The sequence below is a fragment of the Limanda limanda genome, chromosome 14 (assembly GCF_963576545.1).
Source record: "Limanda limanda chromosome 14, fLimLim1.1, whole genome shotgun sequence".
Lineage (NCBI taxonomy): Eukaryota > Metazoa > Chordata > Actinopteri > Pleuronectiformes > Pleuronectidae > Limanda > Limanda limanda.
In genome coordinates, this window is record NC_083649.1 from 12396848 (window position 1) to 12409285 (window position 12438).

General features: G+C 42.2%; 1 protein-coding gene across 1 annotated transcript in view; it reads right to left on the reverse strand.

Annotated features, from left to right (window-relative positions):
• Positions 1-7655: 7655 nt before the first annotated feature.
• Positions 7656-12438, reverse strand: part of rapgef6 (Rap guanine nucleotide exchange factor (GEF) 6) — a gene marked incomplete in the record, with an annotated part of 127389 nt that continues 122606 nt past the window's right edge. The window contains 3 exon segments of the mRNA XM_061085217.1: positions 7656-7749; positions 8878-9195; positions 10183-10727. Of these exon segments, the coding sequence (XP_060941200.1) occupies positions 7727-7749; positions 8878-9195; positions 10183-10727 (886 nt within the window).

Genomic DNA, 12438 nt, shown 5'->3' on the forward strand with positions numbered 1-12438 from the left:
GGTCATTTATCTGAGCTGCCCTGCTGACATTGCTGAGGACAGTACGACGCAAGGACGCTGACCTCGGCCTCTTTACAAGCCACCGGAAGCCTTGAGGACTGGTGACAGATTGCCAGAGCGACCCTGAAGACTCTCACCTCAACATGCAGCTCTGTGCCCCCCCCCCCCCCCCCGAACTGATCCGGAGAGACAGACTCTGGGAGTCTAGAAGAGAGCACAACAAAATGACTGATATTTACACTTTTCTCCCAGGACAATAATATCTTTGCATCGGGTGTTCTATCGCTCCCCTCTCACAGTTAGAGCTTCACCAATTTCTCAACAGGGATGTAAAAACATGCCTTTCACAAAAATATAGCTTTTGATTTTTTATGTTAATCACTATGCACTTATATGAAAACTTATATTTAACATTAGAAAACAATGCAGAAGAGATTTCAATTTATGCATCACTAATTTCACGGTGAAACTGTAAAATATTAATCATCAATTCCATTTCTCTGTCACAAAAGGTTTGTCAACAACATCTTTGGAACCACTGGCAATGTCATATAATATATATTTATCTGGAAGTTGTTTACTTATTAATATTGTATAATATTCATTATATTATTGTATCGGTGAGGCTCTATTCTTGACAACAAACACTTCATCATAATCAAAATATGAATGAACTGTGACAATGTCTATAGAGGAATTTACTTGGACACAAAAACATTTACAGTTCAATAGTTTGTTTCCACAAACCTTGATATTATCATAGTGAAACATTTACTCTCACAAATGTGAACGTTAAAGAGCGAAGTGTCAGTTTGTGAAGAACAAGCACAAAGCCTCGGCTGTGAGATGTGTGATTAACAGAAGCTTCTAATTTGTTTATATGTGTGGTTCAATTATTTGTGATTTCAACAGCAATAACAGGATAGTATGTAAAGCCTAAGACCAACATAAGAGAACAAGAGGGTGGTAACACCAATGCAACCAAATCAAATAAATAAAACTGAAATCCAATCAGTGGTATTGGATGAAATCTCTCATCTTGCAGCACGGTGGATAAAACACTGCCTGCTCACCTTCTCCTCTTGTTTAACACACTGACAATTTCCACCTGAGTGAAAGTGCTGATCCTTTATTAAATTAACCTATTAAATGAGCTTCATTAACGGAGGGAGATGTCGGCGTGGAGGAGACAGGGAACGGTGAGACAGAGGTTTCATGGTTGCTGCTTCGCTGCCATGACACTCCAGCTGCTTGGATTGTCCCCATTAATCTTAACGGTCTGATATCGTCTGATCTTTTGCAAGTCCTCCAGTTTGATGGCAGTACAGCACCGAGTCATCGTAGGGTTACTCCAACAAGGATGAAATACTGGAGGGATAAAGACACAAGAGGAAAACCGACTTATTCCTCCTCAATGCGTGTGAGAGCACATGCACCCCCTCCCCCCCAGACTGTAGGTACATGCGGCTCAAGGGCGGCGCTGTGGCTGTGCAGGTGACGGAATATTTTCCAAACGGTTTTGCCTCACAAATTTTCATTTAGACAGGAATATGCTAAAAGCCGAACCCCCCCCCCCATGTGTGAGCACAACCCTCAGGTGGTAAAGCTTCCGTTTTGCCACCTCCTGCTCTCGGCTCCTGCTCCTCACAAAGTCACAACTTCAAAGACGAAACAGAGGAGAGAGGTGTGATGCACGCACACACACGTGCACATACACGTCCACACAAACATGCACATGCTAAATCCCTTACCTTTACCTCAACCTAATTCTAACTCTAACCTTAGAACCAAGTCTTTAGCCTCAAACAGGCCTTTGAAAAAGAGAGGACCGGCCAAAAAGGTCCTCACTTTAGAAAAATGTTCTCACTCTGTAAGGTCTAAGCTCAGAACGGTCCTCACAAATATATAAGTACAAGTACACACACGCACGTCTTCCCACATTTCCCCCCCCCCCCCCATCCAAGCAGGGCTCTTTCTCCCCTTTGTGATGTATAATTGAAGCTGTGTGTAATTTCACCGACTCGTTTCCCACTCGGAGCTGAACTTTCACTCCTCTCATCGCCGTGGAATATTCTCTCTGAAATGGAGAGAGACGCTCTTTGAACGTGCTGGATAACACGACCCCCAGCACCCCCCCACCCCACCCCCTCCCAGCACCCTGACCCGTCTCCATTACACTGAATTGTAACTTTATTGCAGTAAGAGGAGCGGCGGCTGTGAGTCGGGCTGAGCTAGAGTTCACTAAATGTCGTTTAGACCTTTGTGGGCCTGTGTCGTCCTGTGTGGCTCCTCTGGTGGACAGTGATATTACATTTTATATTTGAAATGGTCACATTAATCAACATTCATACATGTAAAAGCACCTGAGTTTGCTCAAATGCTAAATATCATCAGCAGTCCCTTTGCAAGTTGTTAATCTGCAGCATTTCAAAGATAGTGTGATAATAATATAATAAGAACAATATAACAATCTAAGTACGAGTTCATCACGGTAAAATAATACCAGTGATTCAACAAGCCTCACTGCATTTAAATATACAACATGATGAGTCAGACTGAACTACTTATATTAAACGATAGAGCTGATGTTACGATATAAAAACAATTATAATTTAATTGGACATTCTAAATGATTTTGTCCCTATGCTTGACAGTGCTTTCTCCAGTACCAGGATGCTGTTGAATTTGTATTAATGTATTTTTATTAAAGCTTTGAGCACATTAATGACTTTTTAATCGATCCAAACTCAATTTCCACAGAAACCAGCATTAAACTGGAGCTTTTATGGTTTTAGACCTCGTGTGGCTGCTGGGACTTTGGGACTTTGGGACTTTCCCATTCTCCCATGTGAGAAATGTAACATGAAGGTTTATTCCTGACATTAAAACCAGAGCAGTTGTGTTAATGATCAGAGTCACAGTTCCACCTGAAAGCTCTAAAACACCACACGTCCACCACATGTTCCCACAGTCCCCAGTCTCCGGATCTTTCACACACCTGCTCATTAATCCCAGATAAACTACTTCTACGTGATTTATGGCAGAGGCCTTTAGCCACTGGGGGCGAACTGTAATGATTTTCTTATAAATATTACAGACATTTAACATTTTCTTCATTTCACACCGATTTTAACTCCAGCAAACTTGAAAGTTGCTTTACACGTAATAAACAGTTGGTATTTACAGTTTCCTGGTGATGACACGTGGGTCTAAACTCTGTTCATCACTGTGAGAAACTCACTGACCAGGTGAGTTCTCAGTTTAACCTCCACACATGCATCTGCAGAGGAAAAGCAGCACACAGGACAGATACACACATCCTGGTGGATTGTTTCTCTCTCACACACACATAAGACAGACTGAGCAGCGTGCCCCCCCCCCCCCCCCCCCTCTGTGAGACAGTAAACCTTTAATGAGTAATAAAAAGCTTCCTGACCTTGAACACAGCACGACTCAGTGATCTGATCAGATGTTGAGCTGAACGCAGCAGAAGGTGGAGACACGGCGAGAGGAGAGAAGACAGAAGAGACGGAGGGGATGTGCACATATGGCCCAAAATGATATCAAATAAAGATTCTTACTCGATTTCCATAATTATCATGATGAATATCACATTATTATGTCTTTAAAGTTTAAAGAATGTTTTTTGCTCCTGAGCGAAGGTTGTGGTTTTAAACTCTTCTTTGTGAGCAGAGAATGACCAACACAGCTGTGAAGTACTCAAACATTTTACTCAAGTAAAAGTACTACATTAACTTTTCTATTTGAGTAAAAGTGGGAGCTCACTTTAAAATGTACTTGCAGTACTAAAAGTTAAAATATAAGATAACAGATTTGAAGCAACATAAGAACATAAAATGACATTTAAAAGAAAAGGAAATAGAAAAGAAACACAACAAATTGTCTGCAAATTTTGGTAAGAATAATGTATAATATATAATAATAATAATAATCCTTACAATTTCAATAGGGCCTCACTGTCTGTCAGTGCTCGGGCCCTAAACAATTAAATTAAATTAAATTAAATTAAATTAATCCTGCGAGTTTTGCTTCTGCGCAGGAGGTAAATAAAATAAAAAATTTAAATTAAATTAAATTGAAAAAAAGTATAATAACAAAAAGCCAATTATTTTGCCTGAAAATAAATAAATAATAATCCTTACAATTTCAATAGGGCCTCACTGTCTGTCAGTGCTCGGGGCAGAGTCTACCTGTCCACTCTGAAAAATTACTTTAGTACATTAACAAAGTAAATGTACCTCATTATATCCCCGCACATGGTTACGTTATTGATAAAAATCATATTGCAATACTAATGTTGATTTATGATGCAGCCTAAAAGAGAAAACCTTCTTATGTGATGTGGTCCAGACGCGAACATCACTGTGAACCAAAGCCCCCCCCCACGAATAAAGACATGATCCTTTCTGCTTATTATTTTATTCATTGTCCAAATTCATATCAGTAGACTTGGAGAAATAAAAGGTCATTTTTTTTCCTTTTCAACATTCTCTTAAACAAAAATATAACAACTATTTACAGTCACTCGTAAAAAATACTCAAAAAGCGTACAAGCAAAAATCATGTTGTCTTTCTAAAAGACATAAGTTGACGACCGCTATGAGAAGTGAGACAAAAGCAAACTTTAAGCCACAGACCAAGTTAATACCTCTTTGTACAGATTGTGCAGCACAGTCACCACATGTAAGCTTATTGTTGTGCATTTCTGCGATAATGCCAAAAAAAAAAGATGTCTACATCCAACACATTCACATCACTTTTATTGCATTCCAGGGCGAGCGGCGGGACACTGGGGCTAAATGACAGGCGGGCAGGTTTTCATCAAGCTGTGAAGGCAGGTGACATTTTAATGTGTTCACAGTGTGGAGAGCTGCTCACTGTCAGATTCCCCATGGAAACATACCAAGGGTAAGAAAGTGAGGAGAAGAGAAGAGAGGTTTACTGAGTGAACTTTTGCCCCGAAAGAAACAGGAAGGAGCATGTGGAATGCTAATGGAGCAAAGACAAGGAACTAAACTAACGCAAAGTTAATCATGTGCCGAGGTTTCCCAAAACAACAGTAAGCTCTCTATCCAACATTTAAAAGCAGCTTAAAAATCTTCCGATATCTGACTGTACTCCTCATCATTCACGACCGGGCCGACTAATGGAAGCAGCACGTGCCACTTCTTCTAAATCTATGCAGAACATTAATACTGATTTGTGGTTTAGAATCTGAGTAATACAGTTGTGCAAAAAAAAAAGAAAGAGAAGATGTCAGTTCCTGGAGTCTCCTTCTGTTTCAAAGTTTCTACCATCAAGATCGTTTGGAGATGAGAAAGAGAAACTCGGGGGTCACGGTGGACTCTGAAGATTCATATAATCCCTGAAGCGATGGAGTGAAATCCATCGGAGGAGGACAGTGAGGAGGAAATACGAACATTTTGGGTCCTGCTGCGGGGACAGAGCCGAGAAAGAGGCAGGGAGGGAAACCGGAGAGAACACGGCATTGTGGCTGTTCAGTTCAAACACACCGAAATATAATAGCATCAAAAAACTCCTTTCAATTATCCAATCTGAGTTTGAATGAATTCGCCCTGTGCCATGAAACTGACAGCAGGACGTCCCATGAGGGGCCCACCTTCCTGCAGGCGGGAGCAAATAAGAAGGGCTTTTATAGAAAATGACTTCTGGGCCTTTCCTTATGTGCTTCTCGCCCACACTGCATCTAAATGGGTTTTCCTAAAACGCTATGTTGATCACATCCTCGCAAATGTAATTTCAAAACACACACACACAGTCATATCCCAAAACACAGCAGCAATTTCACTTATAGACATTTCAGAAATGGCACCAACAACAGAGAGTGAGGGGACAAAAAAAAAGGAGGAGGATAAGAATAAAGTAAAAGTTCCTTTTCAGACTCCGGCCCACAGACAGGAGGGCGATCACAGCCACGGATCATTTCTTATAACAAAATGTTTAAAAATAGCATTTATAGAGGACTCTCTTCTCTCATCTATACATGATAACTTGACATTAATTTATGGCAGAGAACCAACAAAAATATATATGTATAAATTCATATATATATATTTGCCTTGAATATATTAGCAATAATAATTTCAAGTCTTTGTGTGGCAAAACAAAAAAAGAAAAGAAGCGAGGAAAAGGACCTTTTCCAGTTACACCCCCTGCTGCAGCGCTGATCAACACAGAAAAATACATTTTCCTTTTTCCACAAACGTTGCTCTGAATGTCAACACAAGTAAACTATGTTCAAGCACAAGCAAATCTCAAGCACATCCTTTAAATATTCTACTATCAACAGGGACTGAGCGAGCCGGAGCGTTAAAATACATCATGAGGAGAAAAATTATACATCCTGAAGCAAAAAGAAGCAAAAACAACCAGAAGAGATAAGAGAGGTACACACGTTTACGCTGTGTCTGCATGTTCCCGCTGCATTATAAACAAATGTACACTTTCAAAAGGGAACCTGTAGAACTAACATTTCAGCCAGTAATTCAATAGACGACAAGTCCAATAATAAACACTGTAAACAAAATGTGTAAGCATCCGTGTAAACACCGTCCTTTTTTCTGTTTTTACGCACACCAACGACATGTTCAGTGAGTGTGTGAGTGTGTACGCATGCACGCTGTGTGGCCACTCAGTGCGAATTTATGGTTTCTGTCATAGCTCCGGCAATAAAAATAACGGCACGTGTTTTACTCTACGGGAAGCAGCGAGGCGTTTGTTCTTCAGCTCATTAAAAAAAGAGGAGTTACGATATAGTTTTTATTTTTTATAGAACATCCAGGAGGCGGCATGCGGCTAAAGTACCTCGCATCAGACCCAACGAGCAATAAGAGAAGTGAGCGGAGAGCACGACTGCCTGAGAGATGCTGCTTGTCTTGGTTCTTTTTTACTATAAAAGCTCAACAAAGAACAATAAGTGCTAAACACAAACAGACGTGCTCTCTGTTATTTCTGTTTCATTTCTCCAAAAAGAGGAAGTGGAGAATGTGAGGGGGGGGTCTTTATGGCACCTGAGGACTTTCCTGACCTCACGTGTTGGTTTTGGGAAAATAAAGTTGGTGTCTTTGTGCATTGGAGCTGATGTTATTCATGTACATTTACATCATCGGTGCCAGGCAGGCCATGAATCTCGATATCAGTCATTGTCTTGTCTCGTATTCATCTACATTCATCTTCTTTTGAGCCGACAATAAAAACAGCAAATCAAAATCAAAAAAAAGTCAGACGAGCGCTGTGTCGTAAAACGTTCAATCCCTTTGTCTGCTCCTCCGCGCTCTTCTCATATAAAAACTCTGGAAAGTTCAAAGATGCAAATGAAAAGAAGAAGAAAAAACTTTATACAGAGAAAAAAAATCGCTGTACAACATGTTCCAACTGTGAAAGACTTAAGAGACAAGAGAGCTGGGAGCACAAAATGGAGGTACGTGGTGGTCTGTTTCCAAGGAGGCCGACTTCTTCTCATGAGGCGTCGTCACTGTCTCCCATTCCTTCTTCCATTTTCCATTTTGTGACGTCCATCAAAAAGAAAAAATCGTGCTTTTCGTCTTTGTTTAAAAAGCACGATGAGTCCTGGGGGGGGGGGGGGGGGGGGGGAGAGAGAGCGGTAACATGAACCCACAGGTGAGGTTCAGAGGGGTGCATTATGGTCCATGTCCAGGAGTGAGAATATGTGACGTCACCAGCTTTACACCGCGGACACTTGTTCATCTGGAAAAGACAAAAGAAGATGATGTTGAGACAAGATAGAAAACAGCGCTATAATGACTGGAAATGATTTTCAAGGTTTCTTTCAATTCATATACATTTAGAATCCAGCACGTGTTTCACATTTATACAGACTAAATGTAACCAGGTTAAAATAATCCATATTCCTTGGCTGTTAAAATGTCACCAAATCCTGATAAATGTGTAATAGTTTTTGATGTGTTTGTTCCAGATTGGAAATTGAGTGTAAAGATGTGTACCGTCACTTTAAGAGGTCGCTGATCTATGACGTCACTCGCACACCTCTCTCAGTTCATGCCTTGGTTTCTGAGACGAGGTAAAGCTTCCTTTGCTGCTCTTAGTAAATATATACATTGTGTCCAACAAACAATGAAACCCAGTTGTATTTAGTAGTGTTCAGATTGTGAACATGCAGTGGGTTTTAAGTCCACAGAGAAGAGTTGTGAGTACACTTGCAGCTGTAGGAGATGCATGTGTTGTGTTTTCCAGTGCTACAGGGTTTCTCGTGTGTTCATGACAGGGGTATGACGGCCTGTGTCTGGGGATGAGGCTGCATATCACAAGATTTACTTGTTTTCATTGTTATGCAGGTATGTGTATTTGATTTGTTCATTTTACATGTAAAAACTGTGTAACCACACGATTGAATGTGTGGTTAACTGCATCAGATTTTTGTAATATTTCATTGTAAAATATTGTCAATTTAAAGCACCCTACTTTTTCTGTAAAAACGAGTTCTAATGTAGTTTGTGCCTAGATTTCTGAGAGGGGAGGAGAGACCCGCAGACATTAAAGGAGCAACCAGTAACCACCGTGGTCCCGGATGTGCACATAGTCAGCCAGGACTATTTAAGACAGGCACACTCATCACATAAAGAAGAAGTGCTGTGTTTTTTGTGGATCTATGATGGGCCTGAAAAAGGACTGAAAAGCCTCTTGCAGCACAACCCACAGTTTATAACATATTTAAAGCACATTATTTAGAAAAATGTATTCTGTGCTTTTGAAAAATTATATTATTCTGTTGTTTTATTATATATTGTCGGAGGAACGTAAAATAGTAGAATGCTTTGGGTTAATTCAACATTTCATCATCCCAAGGGATCGTACCATCCTCACTGTCGGCCAGCTCCTGCGGTGGGAGGCAGATGCTGGGCGGTCTGGAGTAGCTCTGATGGTTACCGGCCAGTCTCCGTGCTTCAGCCAAACTTCCTGCTGCTCCGGGGCTCTGCAGAAGTTTGCTCCTCTGCAGCGCCACGCTGTAGTCGGGAGGTTTGAGGTGAGGAGGCCTTGGGACCAGACCTCCGGGCCCACCCACTACTCCGTCTGTGAGGCCGAGATCCCCCAGAGCCAGACCCTGGTAGCCTGGAGGGGTGGGAGGGGGATCACGGTAACGCTCATCCTTGGCGGGGGAGGTGATACAATACACTGGATGGAGGTGCAGATCAAAAGAAAAGGAGGGGAGGGCGGAGAAAAGAGGTAGGGGGGTGAGGGATGAGGAGTGACGGGGAAGGGGAATGAAGAAGGAGGTGTGAGGGGGGTAAGTGAGAAACAAAAGAAAATAATGGGTAAATGATAATGTGATGTTTCACAACACAACTATACATGCAGCAAAATGTGTCCAAAATGATAAGAAGACATGAAAACCGATGAGATGGATGGCTGCAGCAGATACAGACACAACTAGATCTGCAGCTAATGTTCACTAAGAAATAATCTGCCAATATTCCTCAGAATAATCGATTAAAAGTTCGGTTATCAAACATCAGGAAACTGAAAAATTCCCATTATCATTTTTAATAGAGAGCAAATTGCTTGTTTTCTGACGATATAAAATATAGTGCATATTTAAAGGAATTCTTATTTTGTTTGACCAGAACCAATAATCCATTATCAGCAGTTTTGTCCATTCATTTTCTGTTATCCACTAATCATTGTGTCAGCAGTTGGCATAACACCATCTCAACTCATCCTCTACAACTCTTAAGTCAAAAACTGTCTAAAACTTTTTGTTACTTTCTTAAAACGAGAAAAATGCATATTCCTAGATTATCGTGAAACTAGACGTGGATCCAAAAGACAAATTTACAGTGTGGGTGATGAGGAGGCTCCATAACTCCTGTCAGATGCAGAACCAGCAAGTGACAGGAATTAGACCTGTTTGGTGCCTGAGAGACGCCAAAGAGCCTCAGAGCATCGTTTAGCAGCTGTTCACTGGAGAATTACAGCAAATCAAGCAACAGGAAGCTGCAGTAATTAATTCATAAAACAGCGAGACATAGTTCTGTTATTTTATATTAGAAGCCGATGTCTCACTGAATGAAAATCTGTGCAGCTTTACAAACTGAACTTTAAAGGGCGACCGAGCTGAACACTGTGTTTACAGGGAAGCAAACTAGCAACCTGAGCCCTCACCTATCAGGCCCTTGTCTGTGCTTGATGTCACCGTTTTGTAGGCAGGGTCTATGCTTTGACCTCCTTCCTCGTTGCTTGGCGAGGAGGGGCGCTCTGAGGTGTTTCGCCGCTTTATCGTGCCGTAATTCCCCTCGTAGGTGTCCGACAGCGAGCTGGACGACGCCCAGCTCTGCCGCGACTGATTGGACAGCTCCGCGCTGGAGTCTCTGGCGTGCTGCCTGGCAGCGCCCTCGGCCGCCCTGGCGTGACCGGCGCCCTCGACCTCCGGTATCGGCCCGGTCAGCTGCGTGGTCTTGAAGCCGCCCAGGTGCGTGTGGGGCAGGGAGAGCGGGTGCCCGTGGATGCCGTGGTCCCAGGGCCGGCAGGAGGAGACCGGGAGGCTCTGGAAGGAGTCGTGGGAGTTGGAGGAGCAGGACGTCCAGCTGCCACGGCCGCTGTCAGCCACCGAGTCCAGAGAGGTGTGGTCTGGGGTCAGCTCCTCCGTCGAGATGGACGAGGTGAAGGTAGAGGCTCGCGTCACGTATCCTCTCGCTGCCGATGACGAGCTGCAGCAGATAACAGAGACAGGTTTAATCAAAGGTCATCTGTCGTCTGTACGTTTATAAAATCAGAAAAAGTTACATTTGGATTTGATGGATCACCATGTCTGGGCTTTTAAAACAACAACAGAACTTTTTCTCCTCCTTTTCATAAACCTACAGTTTGATTCACTGACGGGGTTTTACTGGACAAATAATCCACTCAATGAAACCGAGCAATATTTCATAAAAACAGGGTTGTTATTAAACAGCAAGGCAGCCAAGGTAATATAATATCAGGGAAGCAGACGGATTGTTTTGTCCGCTGATATTTTATGGTCCATTCTTTATGAGACAGAACGGTCTGATCATGGAGGAACAATAAACAAACAGCAGACAATAAAAGAGAGGTTTGTTGTTTACTCAGCCAGATTAAAAAGGCGCCTGCGTGAAAAACGAAACGCTGTTAACGGACAGAGGGAGGGGAGAGGCGGGCAGTAAATGTGGGACGCCTAATAAAAACCTGGCGTGTTTAACGACTTCCTGTTCTCTTAGTTTTAATGGGGAAAGGACATAATTGGGATCCAGCTGGGAGCGGAAATCGAGAAGCGGCTCAAGGTAGCAGACTGTGTGTGTATTTGTGCTGTGTATTTTTGGCTACCGGGCAAGGTTTCTGATGTTTATGTGTGTGTATTTGTGTGTGTGTGTGTAGGACCCGATTGACCCGCAGGTCCTCCTGTTCAGACGGGGAGATGCTTTGCATTTTAAGGATTTATCCCTGAGTCTGAGCTGTGTTTAGAATTACATTGAAGAAAAAAAATTTCACTAACAGACCAGCCATGATCCTGTAATGAATGAAAGATACAACAATCCACATGTATGAAATGACAATCATTACTAGGGAGGAAGTCATATTAGTCCTGTTGAATGAGGCTTATTAGTTTGATTTGATCGTTTCCACCTGACTCTGCTAATATGCGACAGACGCAAAAAATGACAAAAAACAATCAAATAGAAAATAAATATCGGGGGTAAAAAAGGCACAAACGATGATGCCTAGAGAGTTTGTGGCAATAAGAGCTGACACCGGTGTCTGTCTGTTGTCAAGAAAAGAACGTGATCTTCGCAGTAGACTTGATACATTCCAGGCAGAGGCCGGCTGCACCAGGCTGCACCTCCTCTCGCCTGAATGATGCGGAGGATTTGTTGCTGTTGTGAATGAATCTGTGTAGAAAACTTCCTGCTGCATTGTGCGTGTGTGAAAAGCAAACTGCGGCTAATGTGCGAGCCCAACTCTCTGGACTTTATCCACAGGTCAAAACACCTATAGACACAAACTGACTCATTTCAAATTCCACTGGCTCCTGTAGTGGTGTTCGCTTCCTGTTATTGTTGAACTACGTCGATATGAGGATGAGGTTTTTTCCTCTTATCTTGCTGCTCAGTCGTCACATCATCACTTTAGACTCTTTGTCACACACATATGTAAAGAAAAAAGACCAGTTGTAACCTGGTTACAAATACAAGTGGCCCAGAAATGAGTGATCTCCAGAGGATACGCAGCCGGGGAAAGTCAGATTCTCACTTACATATTGACACCGTTTTGTAGGCTAAAGCTGAAAGTAAACCCTATGCTTAAAAATGTCTGTTTCCTATGAGCCGTCAGAAACTGTCTGTTAATTCCATAATGGACATTAACTTGGTGTTTGATGCTGTTTCCACAGTGAATTAACAAACG